This window comes from Pseudophryne corroboree, chromosome 11, assembly GCF_028390025.1.
Source record: "Pseudophryne corroboree isolate aPseCor3 chromosome 11, aPseCor3.hap2, whole genome shotgun sequence".
NCBI classification, from domain to species: domain Eukaryota; kingdom Metazoa; phylum Chordata; class Amphibia; order Anura; family Myobatrachidae; genus Pseudophryne; species Pseudophryne corroboree.
In genome coordinates, this window is record NC_086454.1 from 182570752 (window position 1) to 182593626 (window position 22875).

At 47.8% G+C, this 22875-nt stretch overlaps 1 protein-coding gene across 2 annotated transcripts in view; it reads left to right on the forward strand.

Moving 5' to 3' along the window:
• Positions 1-22875, forward strand: part of SART1 (spliceosome associated factor 1, recruiter of U4/U6.U5 tri-snRNP) — a 204242-nt gene that overhangs the window by 127141 nt on the left and 54226 nt on the right. For both annotated transcript variants that reach the window (XM_063945135.1, XM_063945136.1), the window contains exons 16-17: positions 9488-9575; positions 20154-20244. In XM_063945135.1, coding sequence (XP_063801205.1) covers positions 9488-9575; positions 20154-20244 — 179 coding nt within the window. The remainder of the gene's footprint in view (positions 1-9487; positions 9576-20153; positions 20245-22875) is intronic.

Consider the following 22875-nt stretch of genomic DNA (forward strand, 5'->3'; position numbering starts at 1 on the left):
GAACTGTTGGAAGGAATTACGTGACAGTGTCAGCTCTGTATAAAAGACAGTGGTTGACATGAGACAGCCGGCTACTCAGCTTGTGCCTGTCCAGACGTCTCATAGGCCGTCAGGGGCTCTAAAGCGCCCGTTACCTCAGATGGCAGATACAGATGCCGACACGGATACTGACTCCAGTGTCGACGGTGAAGAGACGAATGTGACTTCCAGTAGGGCCACACGTTACATGATTGAGGCAATGAAAAATGTTTTACACATTTCTGATAATACGAGTACCACCAAAAAAGGGGTATTATGTTCGGTGAGGAAAAACTACCTGTAGTTTTCCTGAATCTGAGAAATTAAATGAGGTGTGTGATGATGCGTGGGTTTCCCCCGATAACAACTGATAATTTCTAAATGTTATTGGCATTATATCCTTTCCCGCCAGAGGTTAGGGTGCGTTGGGAAACACCCCCTAGGGTGGAAAAAGCGCTCACACGCTTGTAAGGGCTCTACCTTCGCCTGAGATGGCCGCCCTTAAGGATCCTGCTGATAGAAAGCAGGAGGGTATCCTAAAAGGTATTTACACACATACTGGTGTTATACTGCGACCAGCAATCGCCTCAGCCTGGATGTGCAGTGCTGGGTTGGCGTGGTCGGATTCCTTGACTGAAAATATTGATACCCTAGATAGGGACAGTATATTTTTGCCTATAGAGCATTTAAAAGATGCATTTCTATATATGCGTGATGCACAGCGGAATAATTGCCGACTGGCATCAAGTTTAAACGCGTTGTCCATTTCTACCAGTAGAGGGTTATGGACACGTCAGTGGTCAGGTGATGCGTATTCCAAACGGCATTTGGAAGTATTGCTTTATTAAGAGGAGTTATTTGGGGTCGGTCTTTCAGACCTGGTGGCCACGGCAACAGCTGGGAAATCCACGTTTGTACCCCAGGTCGCCTCTCAACATGAGAAGACGCCGTATTATCAGGCGCAGTCTTTTCGTGGACAAGCGGGCAAAAGGTTCCTCATTTCTGCCCCGTGACAGAGGGAGAGGAAAAAGGCTGCAGAAATCAGCCAGTTCCCAGGAACAGAAACCCTCTCCCGCCTCTGCCAAGCCCTCAGTATACGCTGGGGCTTTACAAGCAGAATCAGGCACGGTGGGGGGCCCGTCTCAATGAATTTCAGCGCGCAGTGGGCTCACTCGCAAGTAGACCCCTGGATCCTTCAGGTGATATCTCAGGGGTACAAATTAGAATTCGAGACGTCTCCCCCTCGCCGTTTCCTAAAGTCGGCTTTACCGATGTCTCCTTCTGACAGGGAGACAGTTTTGGAAGCCATTCACAAGCTGTATTCCCAGCAGGTGATAATCAAGATACCCCTCCTGCAACAGGGAACGGGGTATTATTCCACACTGTTGTGGTACCGAAGCCAGACGGCTCGGTGAGACCGATTCTAAATCTAAAATCTTTGAACACTTACATACAGAGGTTTAAATTCAAGATTGAGTCACTCAGAGCAGTGATTGCGAACCTGGAAGAAGGGGACTACATGATGTCTCGGGACATCAAGGATGCTTACCTTCATGTCAATAATTTACCCTTCTCACCAAGGGTACCTCAGGTTTATGGTACAGAACTGTCACTATCAGTTCAGACGCTGCCGTATGGATGGTCCACGGCACCCCGGGTCTTTACCAAGGTAATGGCCGAAATAATGATATTCCTTCGAAGGAAGTGAATTTTAGTTATCCCTTACTTGGACAATTCCCTGATAAGGGTAAGATCCAGGGAACAGTTGGAGGTCGGTGTAGCACTATCTCAGGTAGTGTTGCGGCAGCACGATTGGATTCTCAATATTCCAAAATCGCACCTGGTTCCGACGACGTGTCTTCTGTTCCTAGGGATGATCCTGGACACAGTCCAGAAAAAGGTGTTTCTCCCGGAGGAGAAAGCCAGGGAGTTATCCGAGCTAGTCAGGAACCTCCTAAAACCGAGCCAAGTCTCAGTGCATCAATGCACAAGGGTTCTGAGTAAAATGGTGGCTTCCTACGAAGCAATCCCATTCGGCAGATTCCACGCAAGAACTTTCCAGTGGAACCTGCTGGACAATTGGTCCGGGTCGCATCTTCAGATGCATCAGCGGATAACCCTGTCACCAAGGACAAGGGTGTCCCTCCTGTGGTGGTTGCAGAGTGCTCATCTTCTAGAGGGCCGCAGATTAGGCATTCAGGACTGGGTCCTGGTGACCACGGATGACAGCCTGCAAGGCTGGGGAGCAGTCACACAGGGAAGGAATATCCAGGGCTTATGGTCAAGCCTGGAGACATCACTTCACATAAATATCCTGAAGCTAAGGGACATTTACAATGCTCTAAGCTTAGCAAGACCTCTGCTTCAAGGTCAGCCGGTGTTGATCCAGTCGGACAACATCACGGCAGTCACCCACGTAAACAGACAGGGTGGCACAAGAAGCAGGAGGGCAATGGCAGAAGCTGCAAGGATTCTTCGCTGGGCGGAAAATCATGTGATAGCACTGTCAGCAGTATTCATTCCGGGAGTGGACAACTGGGAAGCAGACTTCCTCAGCACGACCTCCACCCGGGAGAGTGGGGACTTCACCCAGAAGTCTTCCACATGATTAAAAACTCGACAGGTATTGCGCCAGGTCCAGGGACCCTCAGGCAATAAGCTGTAGATGCTCTGGTAACACCGTGGGTGTACCAGTCAGGGTATGTGTTCCCTCCTCTGCCTCTCATACCCAAGGTACTGAGATTGATAAGATGGAGAGGAGTGAACACTATATTCGTGGTTCCGGATTGGCCAAGAAGGACTTGGTAACCGGAACTTCAAGAGATGCTCACGGAGGATCCGTGGCCTCTACCTCTAAGAAGGGACCTGCTCCAGCAAGGACCCTGTCTGTTCCAAGACTTACCACGGCTGCGTTTGACGGCATGGCGGTTGAACGCCGGATCCTGAAGGAAAAAAGGCATTCCGGATGAAGTCATCCCTATCCTGATCAAATCCAGGAAGGATGTAACCGCAAAAACATTATCACCGCAATTGGCGAAAATATGTTGCGTGGTGCGAGGCCAGTAAGGCCCGACGGAGGAAATTCAACTGGGTCGATTCCTACATTTCCTGCAAACAGGAGTGTCTATGGGCCTGAAATTGGGGTCCATTAAGGTTCAAATTTCGGCCCTGTCAATTTTCTTCCAAAAAAGAACTAGCTTCAGTCCCTGAAGTTCAGACGTTTGTAAAAGGGGTACTGCATATACAGCCTCCTTTTGTGCCTCCAGTGGCACTTTGGGATCTCAATGTAGTTTTGGGTTCCAAAAGTCACATTGGTTTGAACCACTTAAATCTGTGGAGTTAAAATATCTCACATGAGAAGTGGTCATGCTGTTGGCCCTGGCCTGGGCCAGGCGCGTGTCAGAATTGGCGGCTTTATCCTGAAAAAGCCATTATCTGATTTTCCATTCGGACAGGGCGGAATTGAGGACTCGTCCTCAGTTTCTCCCCAAGGTGGTTTCAGCGTTTCACCTGAACCAACCTATTTGTGGTGCCTGCGGCTACTAGGGACTTGGAGGCCTCCAAGTTGCTAGACGTTGTCAGTACCCTGAAAATATGTTTCCAGGACGGCTGGAGTCAGGAAATCTGCCTCGCTGTTTATCCTGTATGCACCCAACAAGCTGGGTGCTCCTGCTTCTAAGCAGACTATTGCTCGTTGGATTTGTAGTACAATTCAGCTTGCACATTCTGTGGCAGGCCTGCCACAGCCAAAAATCTGTAAATGCCCACTCCACAAGGAAGGTGGGCTCATCTTGGGCGGCTGCCCGAGGGGTCTCGGCTTTACAACTTTGCCGAGCAGCTACTTGGTCAGGAGCAAATACGTTTGTAAAATTCTACAAAATTGATATCCTGGCTGAGGAGGACCTGTAGTTCTCTCATTTGGTGCTGCAGAGTCATCCGCACTCTCCCGCCCGTTTGGGAGCTTTGGTATAATCCCCATGGTCCTTACGGAGTCCCCAGCATCCACTTAGGACGTTAGAGAAAATAAGAATTTACTTACCGATAATTCTATTTCTCATAGTCCGTAGTGGATGCTGGGCGCCCATCCCAAGTGCGGATTGTCTGCAATACTTGTACATAGTTATTGTTACAAAAATCGGGTTATTATTGTTGTGAGCCATCTTTCAGAGGCTCCTCTGTTATCATGCTGTTAACTGGGTTCAGATCACAGGTTATACGGTGTGATTGGTGTGGCTGGTATGAGTCTTACCCGGGATTCAAAATCCTTCCTTATTGTGTACGCTCGTCCGGGCACAGTATCCTAACTGAGGCTTGGAGGAGGGTCATAGGGGGAGGAGCCAGTGCACACCAGATAGTCCTAAAGCTTTCTTTAGATGTGCCCAGTCTCCTGCGGAGCCGCTATTCCCCATGGTCCTTACGGAGTCCCCAGCATCCACTACGGACTATGAGAAATAGAATTATCGGTAAGTAAATTCTTATTATATATATATATATATATATATATATATATATATATATATATATATATATATATATATATATATATATATATATATACATATACATATATACACATACATACATACATACAGAGACACCTTACTACTATTTTCCTGAGTCGTGCAAGTGTCTGTTTTTTGTGTATTGTATTGTCTGTCGCCATAATGAGTAAGGCACCAGCAAAAACTAAAAAGCATAATTGCAAAGTCTGTAGCAGTGTGTTACCGGATGGATCTACCACATGTACAGTATGTTTTGTGGATTCGGTTCAGAATACCATTTCTGCTCCAGTTTTACAACCAATGTCCTCACCGGACCCTCCGTGGGGTATGTTAGTAAATGTACTAGATAGGTTACAATCAGAATTGACCGCCGCTCGTCAGGAGCGGGAAACGGCAAGATCTGAGTCTAGGGTGAGACCGCCAGAACTACCGGAGGCGTCTCAGCCTTGCGTAAGGTCCAAATCCATTTTGGGTAAACGGGATAAATTTCATATGTCTTATGATTTACCTGTTTCGGCTATGTTGCATTCTGACGATTCCATGCCAGACCTCACGGAACAAGATGAGGGTGAGGAGGGCGAAGTGGAGTCAGATGGCGAGGATTTTAACAGTTCCGGCATTGATCTCATCAGAGCGGTACGTCAGTCTCTGAAGTTTACTGAAACTGAGGAGCCTCTCACAAATGATCAGGTCGTATTTACTAAACGAAAAAAAAAATTCCAATAAGTTTTCCTGTGTCGGAATCCCTTAATCAGATGTTAGTAGAAACACGAAAGACTCCAGATAAACGGTTTTCTATACCTCGCAGATTTAAGTCTAGTTACCCGTTTCCAGACTCTGTAACATGTACATGGGAGAATCCACCAATAGTTGATTCTTCAGTGTCAAAGCTTACCAAGAAATTAACCATACCAGTGCCAGCAGCTACTACGCTTAAAGATCCTTCAGATCGCAAGATAGAAACTATGCTAAAATCCATGTATGTAGCAGCAGGTGTGATGCTGAGACCTGGATTGGTTGGCATTTGGGTCACTAAGGCGCTCATAATATGGCTTACAGAACTCAAATCTGCTTTACATGACGAAAACCTGATACTTCTTGTAAATCAAATGATTGAGGCTGTAGAGTATCTCTGTACAGCGTCTACTGACGTCTGTCAGCTCACTTCTCGTATTTCATCGTCGCTAGTTACGGCACGAAGAGCACTCTGGCTGCGTGCTTATCATGCGGAGGCAGAGGTCAAACGAGGTATAGAGGCGTTGCCTTACGATGGCAAGAAGTTGTTTGGTCCTGAATTGGACGCATGGATTGCTGAGGCTACGGGAGGCAAGTCTGTTTTCTTACCATTGCCTCCACCGGTATCAAGAAGGAGGTACGCTGGTCCTTCGTTCAAATCCTTTAGACCTCAGCCCTTTCGGGGACGTGGCAGAGGAACAGCCACGCCTGCTAGACGTGGTCGCGGACGTGGTTTCCAACAAACCAACACATCTCGCCAGGACGCTAAGGTTACCGACAAGCCAGTGGCATGACGGGCTACCAGCCCATCTCGGTTCTCCGATTGTGGGAGCACGCCTTCAGACGTTCCATTTGGCGTGGTTCCACACATCCGCGGATGGGTGGATCCGCAATTTAGTGTTAAAAGGCTACAAAATAGAGTTCGACTGTCTTCCGCCTCTGCGGTTTTTCAAGACAGGATTGCCTCTGTCGGACGACAAGAGGACGGTTCTGCAAATTGCCATTCAGTCCCTACTGGATTCGGCAGTTTTGATTCCGGTCCCTGTACACCAACAGGGTCAGGGTTATTATTCAAGTCTGTTTGTGGTACCAAAGCCGGATGGCTCAGTCAGACCAATATTGAACTTAAAGGGTCTCAATCAGTACGTAACTTACTACAGATTCAAAATGGAGTCTCTGCGCTCGGTGATTGCGGGTTTAGAGCCAAAGGAATTTATGATTGCGCTAGATCTCAAGGATGCGTACTTACACATTCCAATTTGGCAGCCTCATCAGAAATTCTTACGGTTTGCAATACGCCAGAACCATTACCAGTTTCAGGCTCTACCGTTTGGCCTGTCATCAGCGCCTCGGGTATTCACCAAAGTGATGTCTGTGATGATGGCTCATCTCAGATCCCTGGGAGTGACAATAGTTCCGTATTTAGACGTTCTGCTCATCAAAGCTCCGTCTCAACAGATACTTCTCCAACATGCGCTGCTAACATACGATGTACTGGTTCACCACGGTTGGATTGTCAACTTCAAGAAATCACATCTAATTCCGTCTCAACGCCTTCAATTCCTAGGTATGATTCTCGATACGGTCAATCAAAGAATTTACCTACCACAGCAGAAAGTACAAATTCTACGCCATCTAGTACAATTAGTGCTCAAGCCACGCACAGTGTCGGTACACTTGTGCATTCGCCTCTTAGGCACAATGGTGGCAGCTTTCGAAGCGCTTCAGTTCGGAAGATTTCACTCGCGTCCTTTTCAACTGAATGTGCTCGCCCAGTGGTCAGGCTCGCATCTGCAGATTCACCACAGAGTGAGGTTGTCGCCAAGGGCAAGAGTATCTCTGCTCTGGTGGCTCAAGGAACACAATTTAACCGCAGGAAGACGGTTCGGAGGCTGGAATTGGATCATTCTAACTACGGACGCCAGTCTCGGAGGTTGGGGAGCGGTAATTCAAAATTGTCAGCTCCAGGGTCTCTGGGCGGATCACGAAAAATTGCTGTCTATAAATGTCCTGGAACTCCGCGCAATTTACAATGTGCTACGACAAGCAGTGCACATGCTTCGCTCTCAGCCTGTCCAAGTGCAGTCAGACAATGCAACGGCGGTCGCATACATCAACAAACAAGGAGGAACGAGAAGCCGCATGGCAATGCGGGAAGTAGCTCGAATCCTCAATTGGGCGGAATGCCACCAGGTGATATTGTCGGCCGTGTTCATTCCGGGAGTGGACAACTGGGAAGCGGATTATCTCAGTCGTCGGGATTTTCATCCAGGCGAATGGGCATTAAATCCAGAAGTGTTTCACATGTTGGTTCAGCGATGGGGTTATCCTCAGGTGGACCTGATGGCGTCTCGACACAATCACCAAACGTTCCAGTATGTGTCCAGAACAAGAGATCCAAAGGCAGTGGCGGTGGACGCTCTCACTGTCGCGTGGCCGTACAGTCTTGTGTATCTGTTTCCACCGTTTCCGTTGCTCCCTCTGGTGCTAAAACGGATCAAAAGAGAGTCTGTCACAGTCATACTAGTGGCGCCTCATTGGCCTCGGAGAGCTTGGTTCTCGGATCTCCGAGGACTACTCGCAGACGATCCTTGGCCGCTCCCACTACGTCCAGACCTGTTACAACAGGGTCCGTTCCTTTACCCCGATTTAGCGCGGCTGCGTTTGACGGGGTGGCTGTTGAGACCGCCCTCTTAAGAAGAGAGGGCATTCCAGATTCGGTTATACCAACCATGTTACGAGCTAGGAAGCCGGTTATGGCAGCTCATTATTACAGAATATGGCGTGCCTATATAGGTTGGTGTGAGGCGCGGAAGTTTCCGACATCATCTTTCAAGTTATCCCGCCTTTTGTTGTTTCTACAAACAGGGTTAGATGGAGGACTGCGTTTATCTACACTAAAGGTGCAGGTATCTGCTTAGTCAATTTACTTTCAAAGACGATTGGCTCTATTGCCGTCTATACGCACTTTTCTCCAAGGTGTCCTCAGAGTACAGCCTCCATTCATTCCACCTACAGCGCCATGGGACTTGAATCTGGTTTTAGAGTTCTTACAGTCTTCATATTTTGAACCCTTACAGCAAGTGGATATAAAGTTTCTCACTTGAAAAACAATTTTTCTTCTAGCCTTAGCTTCGGCAAGGCGTGTTTCGGATTTGGGTGCCTTGTCATGCAAGTCACCGTATTTGGTGTTTCATGATGACAGAGCAGAACTTCGGACGAATCCTGCTTTCTTACCAAAGGTAGTGTCATCTTTTCACATCAATCAACCAATAGTAGTTCCTGTGTTGACGGCACATTCTGGAACTCTGGATGTGGTACGCGCATTACGCGTTTATGTATCCCGAACGTCTTCAGTTCGTAAGACGGATACGTTGTTTGTTCTCTATGATGCTGCCAAGATGGGTTGGCCAGCGTCTAAACAAACTTTATCCAGATGGATAAAACTGACCATACGTCAGGCTTACCTTTATGCTAGGTTACAACCGCCTACGTCAGTAACCGCTCATTCCACACGTTCTGTGGGAACTTCATGGGCAGCTGGTCGGGGAGCTTCTACGACGCAGCTTTGCCGTGCGGCTACATGGTCTTCAGTGCACACGTTTGTGCGCTTTTACAAGTTTGATACGTTTGCGGCATCAGCATCTAGCTTTGGCCGCCTAGTGTTACAAGTGCCAAACAGCTCTCCCGCCCACGGGGGAAGCTTTGGTACGTCCCAAGAGTACTCCAGTGACCCCTAGTGGATGATAAAGAAAATAGGATTTTGGTACTTACCAGGTAAATCCTTTTCTTTGAATCCATAGGGGGCACTGGACGCCCACCCAGAGCAGTTTTACCTAGTTGTGGTGAGTTCTGAGGATCTTATGGTAACACACTTTCACCGACTGGTTCAAATTACAAGTGCTGGTTAGGGTGTCGACTGTTTAGTTGTCAGTAACGTTATGTGTCAACTTCGTTATTGTCCGTTATGTTATATGTAATACTCCATTGTCAACCTCTCTATAGTTCCTGTTCGGCTCAGTAAAAAACACTGAGGTACTCGGGGATATGGAGGGGTGGAGTGTTCTAAATTTAAATATTCAGTGCTGTTCCTACGGAAGCCCGTCCATATCCCAAGAGTACTCCAGTGCCCCCTATGGATACAAAGAAAAGGATTTACCTGGTAAGTACCAAAATCCTATTATCTGTATGTACTGTTGTTTTCATAAGACTCCTCTCTTCCCCATTGTCAGTATTCTGCCTCTTCAACAACCATTTTGGATGAAGAGCCAATTGTGAACAGAGGCCTGGCTGCTGCATTACAGCTGTGCCAGAACAAAGGTAATTACTACTACAATATATATTGTGTAATCTATAATAGAACTAATACTGTGCATCTATCACACATGGTGATGTGCTTTGGTAACGTGCTTCGTATGAAACAGATATATAATGGTATTCCCATATCTGACCGCTACTTTGTCTCAGAAAAGTTTTGATTTGCCATACTATTAGATCTAGCGGTGTTTTGGACTAATTTTGATTCTACACAACATATATATAATTTTATCAAAACAAAATTAAATGTTTCTGCATTTTGCTAAAAATGTAGAGAAGAGAATGTGAGAACAAAACTGACGTTATGTATTAACAATAGCACTACTTTCTATTCCTCTTGCGATGCTAAAGGGAAAAAAAAGCCAAGCATGGTTCATAGATTAAATGTTTTCTTTCGGTCATCTCTGTCTGACTAAATGAAACTTGCCTACACTCCTGAAACATCAGTTGTTGGAGTACCCCAGACTCACGGGAGAGCAGCTCACCCTCCTGCACACCCAATGGGTAAAGAAAAATACTGGAGCGTTGATTATCAGCTTTAGTCCCATGTGGATTGATACCACTGAAAAGAAACCTCACAGGCTATTGGACTAAACCTCTGCAGGGTTTAAAATACATGGAAAAACTAGAAATTTTACTAACAGCGCTAAGAATTACAATTACTGATGGTCTCCGAGTGTAATATAAAACCATACATTTATTACATAGATTATAGATCATGCAGAAAAACCACAAACCTTTTTGAGTAAAGATTGTATTGTAGCTATAAGTGCTAGAATGTTGCACAGTTAAATTGTAGCACTCCGTTAGTGTAGTTTGCATCGATACCTTCAAATGAGAGTTCCACAGTGTTTGTTTGTACTATATATACTGTATAGAAAATTGTCCAGAATGGTTTAAATAGTACTAATCACACCTTTTGAGTGTATGCCCCAGTGACTCGAGACAAATTTCTCATACCATCGTGTGCTATATTGGATCGGTGTGGAACTGCACACCACCCACTTCCTACTAGAAAATGGGGTGTAACAATGCAATTGAAAGCATTTGGTTTGAAAACTACAGCATGCAGAGAGGATTGTTCCTGTCATCTCTTCTGTGTTTTCTTCCTTCTGGCCTGCATTTATGAGTATAGTGTATTTATCATCGCAAGCTTGGATGTCTTTGTGGTAGATTACTCGGGAACAGGACAGACATTGGTTCTGTCAGTAGTGCACAGTGCTTTTAGGTAGGAGCTCTTTTCAGCTGTCGTGTGAGCAGATGTAGGTTTTCCTGCTCCGAGGATGTAGCTTGTATAGAAGTAGTTGCTTTTAGTAAAACCTGGGATTTCTATAGTTGCTTGCATCATGTACCATGTGGAATGCAGCGTAAGAAAAAGTGTGGACTAGATTGTATTTCATGTCACTTAAGGGGGGTACACACAGGGAGATGTGTGCTGAGCGATCTAGCACAGAACGCTCAGCACACATCTCTCCCCTCGCTCAGCACAGCGTAATGTGTGCTGAGCGAGGGAGGGGGGGCCTCACTTCTCCACTGCATGCAGGGTAATCTACAGTCAGCGATAGCGACGCGCATCACTATGGGGCATACACATGGGGCGATGTGTGCTGAGCGAGGGAGGGGGGCCCTCACTTCTTCACTGCATGCAGGGTAATCTACAGTCAGCGATAGCGACGCGCATTGCTATCACTATGGGGCATACACATGGAGCGATGTGTGCTGAGAGAGGGAGGGGGGCCCTCACTTCTCCACTGCATGCAGGGTAATCTACAGTCAGCGATAGCGACGCGCATCACTATGGGGCATACACAATGAGCGATGTGTGGTGAGGGAGGGAGGGGGGCCTCACTTCTCTGCTGCATGCAGGGTAATCTACAGTCAGCGATAGCGACGCGTATCACTATCACTATGGGGCATACACATGGAGCGATGTGTGGTGAGGGAGGGAGGGGGGCCTCACTTCTCCGCTGCATGCAGGGTAATCTACAGTCAGCGATAGCGACGCGCATCACTATCACTATGGGGCATACACACGGAGCGATGTGTGCTGAGCGAGGGAGGGGGGCCCTCACTTCTCTGCTGCATGCAGGGTAATCTACAGTCAGCGATAGCGACGCGCATCACTATCACTATGGGGCATACACAATGAGCGATGTGTGCTGAGCGGGGGAGGGGGGCCCTCACTTCTCTGCTGCATGCAGGGTAATCTACAGTCAGCGATAGCGACACGCATCACTATCACTATGGGGCATACACAATGAGCGATGTGTGCTGAGCGAGGGAGGGGAGCCTCACTTCTCTGCTGCATGCAGGGTAATCTACAGTCAGCGATAGCGACACGCATTGCTATCACTATGGGGCATACACAATGAGCGATGTGTGCTGAGCGAGGGAGAGGGGCCCTCACTTCTCTGCTGCATGCAGGGTAATCTACAGTCAGCGATAGCAACGCGCATTGCTATCACTATGGGGCATACACATGGAGCGATGTGTGGTGAGGGAGGGAGGGGGGCCCTCACTTCTCTGCTGCATGCAGGGTAATCTACAGTCAGCGATAGCGACGCGCATCACTATCACTATGGGGCATACACATGGAGCGATGTGTGCTGAGCGAGGGAGGGGGGCCTCACTTCTCCACTGCATGCAGGGTAATCTACAGTCAGCGATAGCGACGCGTATCACTATCACTATGGGGCATACACACGGGGCGATGTGTGCTGAGCGGGGGAGGGGGCCCTCACTTCTCCACTGCATGCAGGGTAATCTACAGTCAGCGATAGCGACGCGTATCACTATCACTATGGGGCATACACAATGAGCGATGTGTGGTGAGGGAGGGGGGGCCTCACTTCTCTGCTGCATGCAGGGTAATCTACAGTCAGCGATAGCGACGCGCATCACTATCACTATGGGGCATACACACGGAGCGATGTGTGCTGAGCGAGGGAGGGGGGCCCTCACTTCTCCACTGCATGCAGGGTAATCTACAGTCAGCGATAGCGACGCGCATCACTATCACTATGGGGCATACACATGGAGCGATGTGTGCTTCTTTTCTTACAATTTAAGCACACATCGCTACGTGTGTACCCTCTTTATGCTATCCACACAGTGATAAAATATGTGGCAAGGACATGAGCATGACTGTCTGTAGCAGGTGCTATTTTAGCCACCTTTATCTTAAATTACAATTTTCATAATGCAGTAAAAAGGATCATAATTTCCATTATTGAGAATAGCTCCTTACCATTTTATTTACTGTACAATTATAGAAAAGCAATCTGCTTTCATTTCAGCTACCTCTTACCTCTATATTTATTAAATAACACGTTATTGAAAATATAAAATCCAAAATAAACTTCACAATGCAAAGTATCAATATATGGGCCTTATTTAGTCATCCGGAGAATAACACTCTAGCCCATTGTTCCTAAGGAGGGAGATACACTGTGTAAACAGCAAGTCTTGATACCAAGACATTTCCAAATAAAATAAAGTTTTGTTGGTTTCTTTGCCAGCTTGTCCTGTTTACTTGGGTGTTGGGGTTATGGTGCCCACACACGGTGCGATTCTCGCATGCTATTTGATCTTTCTCTGACGTCCTAGTGGATGCTGGGAACTCCGTAAGGACCATGGGGAATAGCGGGCTCCGAAGGAGGCTGGGCACTCTAGAAAGATTTGACTACCTGGTGTGCACTGGCTCCTCCCACTATGACCCTCCTTCAAGCCTCAGATTTCGTGCCTGGCCGAGGTTGGATGCACACTAGGGGCTCTCCTGAGCCCTTAGAAAGAAAGTATAGATTTAGGTTTTTTATTTTCAGTGAGACCTGCTGGCAACAGGCTCACTGCAGCGAGGGACTAAGGGGAGAAGAAGCGAACTCGCCTGCTTGCAGCTGGATTGGGCTTCTTAGGCTACTGGACACCATTAGCTCCAGAGGGATCGACCGCAGGCCCAGTCCTTGGTGTTCGGTCCCGGAGCCGCGCCGCCGCCCCCCTTACAGAGCCAGAAGCAAGAAGAGGTCCGGAAAAACGGCGGCAGAAGACATCAGTCTTCACCAAGGTAGCGCACAGCACTGCAGCTGTGCGCCATTGCTCCTCATACACACTTCATGCTCCGGTCACTGAGGGTGCAGGGCGCTGGGGGGGGGCGCCCTGAGAAGCAATAAAAACACCTTGGCTGGCAAAAACTCCACAATATATAGTCCCAGAGGCTATATATGTGGAAAATACCCCTGCCAGAATCCAGAAAAAAGCGGGAGAATAGGCCGCGGAAAAGGGGCGGAGCTATCTCCCTCAGACACACTGGCGCCATTTTCTCTTCACAGTGCAGCTGGAAGAAAGCTCCCCAGGCTCTCCCCTGTAGTTTTCAGGCTCAAAGGGTTAAAAAGAGAGGGGGGGCACTAAATTTAGGCGCAATATTGTATATACAAGCAGCTATGGGGGAAAATTCACTCAGTTATAGTGTTAATCCCCACATTATATAGCGCTCTGGTGTGTGCTGGCATACTCTCTCTCTGTCTCCCCAAAGGGCTTTGTGGGTCCTGTCCTCAGTCAGAGCATTCCCTGTGTGTGTGCGGTGTGTCGGTACAGCTGTGTCGACATGTTTGAGGAGGAGGCTTATATAGTGACGGAGCAGATGCCGATAAATGTGATGTCGCCCCCTGTGGGGCCGACACCAGAGTGGATGGTTAGGTAAAAGGTATTAACCGACAGTGTCAACTCCTTACATAAAAGGGTGGATGACGTAACAGCTGTGGGACAGCCGGCTTCTCAGCCCGGGACTGCCCAGGCGTCTCAAATGCCATCAGGGGCTCAAAAACGCCCGCTCATTCAGATGGCAGACACAGATGTCGACACGGAGTCTGACTCCAGTGTCGACAAGGTTGAGACATATACGCAATCCACTAGGAACATCCGTGACTTGATCCCGGCAATAAAAAGAATGTGTTACACATTTCTGACATTAACCTCTAAAAATGGGGTTTTTATGTTTGGGGAGAAAAAGCAGGCAGTGTTTTGTTCCCCCATCAGATGAATGAATGAAGTGTGTGAAAAGCGTGGGTTCCCCCTGATAAGAAACTGGTAATTTCTAAAAAGTTACTGATGGCGTACCTTTTCCCGCCAGAGGATAAGTTACGCTGGGAGATATCCCCTAGGGTGGATAAGGCGCTCACACTGTTGTCAAAATAGGTGGCACTGCCGTTTTAGGAACGGCCACTTTGAAGGTACCTGTTGATAAAAAGCAGGAGGCTATCCTGAAGTCTGTATTTACACACTCAGGTACTAGACTGAAACCTGCAGAGCGTGCTGCTGCAGCGTGGTCGGTGACCCTGTCAAACATACTAGTTTGCTAACATGAGAACATATTAAAGACGTCGTCTTATATATGAGGGATGCACAGAGGGATATTTTGCCGGCTGGCATCCAAAATGAATGTAATGTCCATTCTGTCAGGAGGGTATTAGAGACCTGTCACTGGACAGGTGATGCTGACCTTAAAAGGCGCATAGAGATTCTGCCTTATAAGGGTGAGGAATTATTTGGGGATGGTCTCTGGGACCTCGTATCCGCAGCAACAGCTGGGAAGAAATATTTTTACCTCCGTTTTCCTCACAGACTAAGAAAGCACTGTATTATCAGGTACAGTCCTTTCGGCTTCAGAAAAGCAAGCGGGTCAAAGGCGCTTCCTTTCTGTACAAAGACAAGGGAAGAGGGAAAAAGCTGCACCAGTCAGCCTGTTCCCAGAATCATAATTCTTCTCTCGCCTCCTCTGAGTCCACAGCATGACGTGGGGGCTCCACAGGTGTAGCCAGGTACGGTGGGGGGCCGTCTCAAAAATTTCAGCGATCAGTGGGCTCGCTCACAGGTGGATCCCTGTTTCATTCAAGTACTAGTTCAGGGGTACAAGCTGGAATTCGAGATGTCTTCCCCCTGCCGTTTCCTCAAATATGCCTTGCCGACAACTCCCTCAGGCAGGGAGGCTGTGCTAGAGGCAATTAATAAGCTGTATTCCCAGCAGGTAATACTTAAGGTGCCCCTACTTCAACAAGGACGGGGTTACTATTCCACACGGGTTGGGGTACCGAAACCGCATGGTTCGGTGTGACCCTTCTTTATATTTAAAATCCTTGAACACATGCATAAAAAATTCAAGTTCAAGATGGAATCGCTCAGGGCGGTTATTGCAAGCCTGGACGAGGGGGATTACATGGTATCCCGGGATATCAAGGATGCTTACCTGCATGTCCCTATTTACTATCCTCGTCAGGAGTACCTCAGATTTGTGGTACAGGATTACCATTACCAAGTCCAGACTCTGCCGGTTGGACTGTACATGGCACCGAGGGTGTTACCAAGGTAATGGCCGGAATGATGATACTCCTTCAAAAAAGGGGAGTTTTAATTATCCCGTACTTGGACAATCTCCTTATAAGGGCGAGGTCCAAGGAGCAGTTGCTAGTCGGGGTAGCACTATTTTGGAAAGTGCTACAACAGCACGGTTGGATTCTAAACAGTCCAGAGTCACAGCTGGTTCCTACGACACGTCTACTGTTCCTGGGGATGGTTCTGGACACAGACCAGAAATAAGTGTTTCTCCCGGTGGAGAAAGCCAAGGAGCTGTCATCTCTAGTCAGAGACCTCCTGAAGCCAAAACAGCTATCGGTGCATCATTGCACGCGAGTCTTGGGGAAAATGTTAGCTTCCTACGAAGCAATCCCATTCGGCAGGTTCCATACAAGAACTTTTCAGGGGGACCTGTTAGACAAGTGGTCCGGGTCGCATCTTCAGATGCATTAGGCTGATAACCCTGTCTCCAAGGACCAGGGTATCTCTACTGTAGTGGCTGCAGAGTGCCCATCTTCAAGAGGGCCGCAGGTTCGACATACAGGACTAGGTCCTAGTGACCATGGATGCCAGCCTTTGAGGCTGGGGGGCAGTCACACAGGGAAGAAGCTTCCAGGGACTTTGGTCAAGTCAGGTGACTTCCCTACATAAATATTCTGGAACTGAGGGCCATTTACAATGCCCTGAGTCAGGCAAGGCCTCTGCTTCAAAATCGGCCGGTCCTGATCCAATCGGACAATATCACGGCAGTCGCCCATGTAAACCAACAGGGCGGCACAAGAAGCAGGATGGCGATGGCAGAAGCCACAAGGATTCTCCGATGGGCGGAAAATCATGTGTTAGCACTGTCAGCAGTGTTCATTCCCGGAGTGGACAACTGGGAAGCAGATCTTCTCAGCAGACACAAAAAGCTATAAAAGATATTGCGCCAGGTCAAGGGACCTTCAGGCGATAGCTGTGGACACTCTGGTAACACCGTGGGTGTACCAGTCGGTTTATGTGTTCCCCCCTCTGCCTCTCATACCAAAGGTACTGAGAATAATAAGAAGGCGAGGAGTAAGAACGATACTCGTGGTTCAGGATTGGCCAAGAAGAGCCTGGTACCCAGAACTTCAAGAAATTATATCAGAGGACCCATGGCCTCTGCCGCTCAGACAGGACCTGCTGCAGCAGGGGCCCTGTCTGTTCCAAGACTTACCGCGGCTACGTTTTGATGGCATGGCGGTTGAACGCCGGATCCTAAAGGAAAAGGGCATTCCGGAGGAAGTCATTCCTACGCTGATTCAAGCCAGGAAAGATGTAACTGCAAAACATTATCACCGCATATGGCGGAAATATGTTGCTTGGTGTGAGGCCACAAAAGGCCCCAACAGAGGAATTTCAACTAGGTCGATTTCTGCATTTCCTACAAGCAGGAGTGTCTATGGGCCTAAAATTAGGCTCCATTAAGATACAGATCTCGGCTCTGTCGATTTTCTTCCAGAAAGAATTAGCTTCAGTACCTGAAGTTCAGACATTGTGAAAGGAGTGCTGCATATTCAGCCCCCGGTTGTGCCTCCAGTGGCACCTTGGGATCTCAACGTGGTGTTGAGTTTCTTAAAATCACATTGGTTTGAACCACTAAAAACCGTGGATCTAAAATATCTCACGCGGAAAGTGGTCATGTTATTGGCCTTGGCTTCGGCCAGGCGTGTATCAGAATTGGCGGCTTTGTTATATAAAAGTCCTTATCTGATTTTCCATATGGATAGGGCAGAATTGAGGACTCGTCCCCAGTTTCTCCCTAAGGTGGTATCAGGTTTTCACTTGAAACAACCTATTGTGGTGCCTGCGGCTACTAGAGACTTGGAGGATTCCAAGTTACTGGACGTAGTCAGGGCCTTGAAAAATTATGTTTCCAGGAATGCTAGAGTCAGGAAAATTGACTCGTTATTTATCCTGTATGCACCCAACAGGCTGGGTGCTCCTGCTTCTAAGCAGCCTATCGCTCGCTGGATCTGTGACACGATTCAGCAGGCGCATTCTGCGGCTGGACTGCCGCATCTTAAATCAGTGAAAGCCCATTCCACAGGGAAGGTGGGCTCATCTTGGGCGGCTGCCCGAGGGGTCTCGGCTTTACAACTTTGCCGAGCTGTTACTTGGTCAGGGGCAAACACGTTTGCAAAATTCTACAAAATTGATACCCTGGCTGAGGAGGACCTGGAGTTCTCTCATTCGGTGCTGCAGAGTCACCCGCACTCTCCCGCCCGTTTGGGAGCTTTGGTATAATCCCCATGGTCCTTACGGAGTTCCCAGCATCCACTAGGACGTCAGAGAAAATAAGATTTTACTCACCGGTAAATCTATTTCTCGTAGTCCGTAGTGGATGCTGGGCGCCCATCCCAAGTGCGGATTGTCTGCAATACTTGTATATAGTTATTGCCTAACTAAAGGGTTATTGTTGAGCCATCTGTTGAGAGGCTCAGTTGTTTTCATACTGTCAAACTGGATATAGTATCACGAGTTGTACGGTGTGATTGGTGTGGCTGGTAAGAGTCTTACCCGGGATTCTAAATCCTTCCTTATTATGTCTGCTCGTCCGGGCACGGTGTCCTAACTGAGGCTTGGAGGAGGGTCATAGTGGGAGGAGCCAGTGCACACCAGGTAGTCATAAATCTTTCTAGAGTGCCCAGCCTCCTTCGGAGCCCGCTATTCCCCATGGTCCTTACGGAGTTCCCAGCATCCACTACGGACTACGAGAAATAGATTTACCGGTGAGTAAAATCTTATTTTTTAGTTCAAATTGCATCACGTCTAGTTCAGAACGCACCATGTCTACTGTCCCTTGTGATGCGATGCGTGCTCCCGTCTCGTCCATATCTCAAGGCAAAATATTTATGTGCAGACTGGTATTTTTGTACATCACATCACACATTGTAGTGTATTCAAAATTGGATGTTATTCAGATAACATACTCCACTTAGTCCAAATCGCGTAGCAAATATTGTATAGGCTCAAATTGCACCTAGCACAAATAGCACCTTGTGTGGTACCCGTTAGTTTTATACGTAATGCCCACCTTAATGCCATATGTTATTTAATAAATATTAACAAAGTTAATAGAGGTTGAAGAAAGGAAAACGAAGGCCGGACTTTCCAATATTTTCACATCCTGAATAATGTCTTGTGGTTCATGTCTAGTGTTCACTCTAGGCTGTTTTAGCAGTGCGCGGCGCCCTGCTAAACGGCCTGCCCGCTTCCTGCTCTCCCAGCGTGTATAGATGCCATGTGCACAGCATCCATTCACGCTACGGGAGAGCGCTTGGGGGAAGCCCAGCACCTCCGCAGGTGCTAGGCATGTCCCCTTTAGTGACGCTGCCCACGCCCCCTTTAGTGACGCCGCCAGCCGCCCACGCCCCCAGGTCTGCCCTCAAAAATTCCTAGGGGGAACACTAATGTCAGCACGTTTTTCTTCTGAAATGTTACCTTGTTACATTAACTTATTTCAATCTTATTGGTTATTACACTGTTTAGGTGCTGCCTTTTTCTTGTCATTTATTGTTGGCTGTACATACAGGTAGCCGCACTGTTTATTGATGGATTTTTCTATCATTGTGTTTCACTTATTCAGCTTTGTTACTAAAGCGGTACCCGGATGATAGATTGGCAATGTATTGGTCAACAGGTTCAAAAGGTCAACATGACTAGATGACACACACATGGCCAAAACTTGTTTTTTTGGGTTATCCACGTTTTCTCAACATTTGTTTAATTTACTATCAATGTGGAAGTCTATTGGGAATAGTAACCTATGGCGAGCGAAGCTGAGCTAGCCACCATGGCCGAAGCATGGCCAGAGTAGATGTTTGTACTGATACTGGTAACATAACCTTAAGTAGACTAGATTTGGTCTAATAAACCCCAAACGTGTTTATATTTTTGTACCTGTCGACCTCTCTACATCAAAATCTTGCATGGGATTCAGGCAGTTGCCCTTTGCTAGATTCATTCTTTGCAAAACTTTACAATGCTGCAATCTATTATTTCTGTGACTGAGATGCATGTAGATTCTCTCTTGTGAATTAAATGCAGATCATCTAAAAATAGGATATCCTCAACCTTTGATACCTCACCCCCCCCCCCCCCCCCCCCCCCTTCCCTTTCCAGTTACAATATAATGGTTGCAGTTTTATTATTGGAGGTTATTGATAAACTCTGATACATTTTGTGACTTTCATCATTGTAATTTTCTCACAGGCTTATTAGAGACAACTTTACAAAAGATAGCACGTGTTAAAGCTACCAATAGGTCCCTTCCTTCAGCTGTATACTGCATAGAAGACAAAATGTAAGTACCTGTTATACATGTCTTGGACATACTAAGTATAATTTGTCATGAAGGTTCTAGTGTGCGTATTGTCATGCTACAGCCTAATGTTTGAATCTGTGTTTCATCGTAAATGTTGTTTGCACCTCTGTTAATTACTTACTGTAGATGCAGCCACTATTCTTCAGTAACCTCTCTGCCATAGATCTCGCTAGTGGAATCCGTGCACTTCTTGTCTATAGGGGTTTAAATATCTTTTCCACTGTAGTCTTGAGCAGCAGATAACGGGATTTTAATACCTACCGGTAATCCCTTTCTCGTAGTCCATAAGGGACACTGGGGTTCACTTAGTACAATGGGTATAGATGGGGTCCAAAGGAGCCGGTGCACTTTAAATTTCTCTGGCGTCCTAGTGGATGCTGGGGACTCCGTAAGGACCATGGGGATAGACTGCTCCGCAGGAGACTGGGCACATCTAAGAAAGATTTAGGACTATCTGGTGTGCACTGGCTCCTCCCCCTATGACCCTCCTCCAAGCCTCAGTTAGATTTCTGTGCCCGGCTGAGCTGGATGCACACTAGGGGCTCTCCTGAGCTCCTAGAAGAAATTATAGTTTAGGTTTTTTATTTTCAGTGAGACCTGCTGGCAACAGGCTCACTGCAACGAGGGACTAAGGGGAGAAGAAGCGAACCTACCTAAGTGGTGGTAGCTTGGGCTTCTTAGGCTACTGGACACCATTAGCTCCAGAGGGATCGAACACAGGACCCGACCTCGTCGTCCGTTCCCGGAGCCGCGCCGCCGTCCCCCTTACAGAGCCAGAAACAAGAAGGTGGTCCGGAAAATCGGCGGCTGAAGACTTCTGTCTTCTCCAAGGTAGCGCATTGCTCCTCATGCACACCACACACTGCGGTCACTGATGGGTGCAGGGCGCTGGGGGGGGGGGCGCCCTGAGCAGCAATAATAACACCTTGGCTGGCAAAACTAACACCATATATAGCCCCAGAGGCTATATAGGTGTATATTAACCCCTGCCAGAAACGATAAAATAGCGGGAGAAAGCCCGCCGAAAAAGGGGCGGAGCCAACTCCCTCAGCACACTGGCACCATTATTCCCTCACAGCTTCGCTGGAAGGAAGCTCCCTGGCTCTCCCCTGCAGTCCTGCACTACAGAAAGGGTAAATAAGAGAGGGGGGGCACAATTTAGGCGCAGTATATATATATTATAGGCAGCTATAGGGGAAAACACTCTGTATAGTGATATCCCTGTGTTATATAGCGCCCTGGTGTGTGCTGGCATACTCTCCCTCTGTCTCCCCAAAGGGCTTTGTGGGGTCCTGTCCTCTGTAAGAGCATTCCCTGTGTGTCTGCTGTGTGTCGGTACTGCTGTGTCGACATGTATGATGAGGATAATGATGTGGAGGCGGAGCAAATGCCTGTGAATGTGATGTCACCCCCTGCGGGGTCGACACCAGTGTGGATGGACTTATGGAAGGAATTACGTGACAGCGTCAGCTCCTTACATAAAAGGTTTGACGACATAGGACAGCCAGCTACTCAGCTTGTGCCTGTCCAAGCGTCTCAAATGTCATCAGGGGCTATAAAACGCCCGCTACCTCAGATGACAGATACAGATGTCGACACGGATACCGACTCCAGTGTCGGCGATGATGAGACGAGTGTACCCTCCAATAGATCCACCCGTTATATGATTGAGGCTATGAAAAATGTTTTACACATTTCTGTTTATACCCCAGGTACCACAAAAAAGGGTATTATGTTTGGTGAGAAAAAACTACCAGTAGTTTTTCCTGCATCTGACGAATTAAATGAGGTGTGTGAGGAAGCGTGGACTTCCCCAGATAAGAAATTGATCATTTCTAAACGGTTAATGGCTGCGTACCCTTTCCCGCCAGAGGATAGGTCACGCTGGGAAACACCCCCTAGGGTAGATAAAGCATTGACACGCTTATCAAAGAAGGTGGCACTACCGTCTCCGGATACGGCCGCCTTAAAAGAACCTGCTGATAGAAAGCTGGAAAGTACCCTAAAAGCTATATACACACACACTGGCATTATATTGAGACCCGCTATTGCATCAGCTTGGATGTGCAGTGCTGCTGCTGCGTGATCAGACTCCCTGTCGGAAAACATTGATACCATGGATAGGGACAATATTTTGCTAACGATTGACCATATAAAAGACGCGGTCTTATACATGCGTGATGCACAGAGGGATATTTGCCGGCTGGCATCAAAAATGAGCGCTATGTCCATTGCCGCCAGACGGGGGTTATGGACTAGGCAATGGTCAGGTGATGCCGACTCCAAGCGGCACATGGAAGTTTTACCCTATAAAGGGGTGAAACTTTTTGGGGAAGGTCTTTCAGACCTCGTTTCCACAGCTACTGCTGGGAAATCGACTTTTTTGCCACAGGCTACCCCACAGCAAAAGAAAGCACCGTATTATCAGGTACAGTCCTTTCGGCCCCAGAAAAATAAGCGGGCTAGAGGCTCATCCTTTCTGCCGAGGGGCAGAGGAAGGGGGAAAAAGCTGCAGCACACAGCTAGTTCCCAGGAGCAGAAGTCCTCCCCTGCGTCCGGTAAGTCCACAGCATGACGCTGGGGCTGCTCAGGCGGAATCGGGAACGGTGG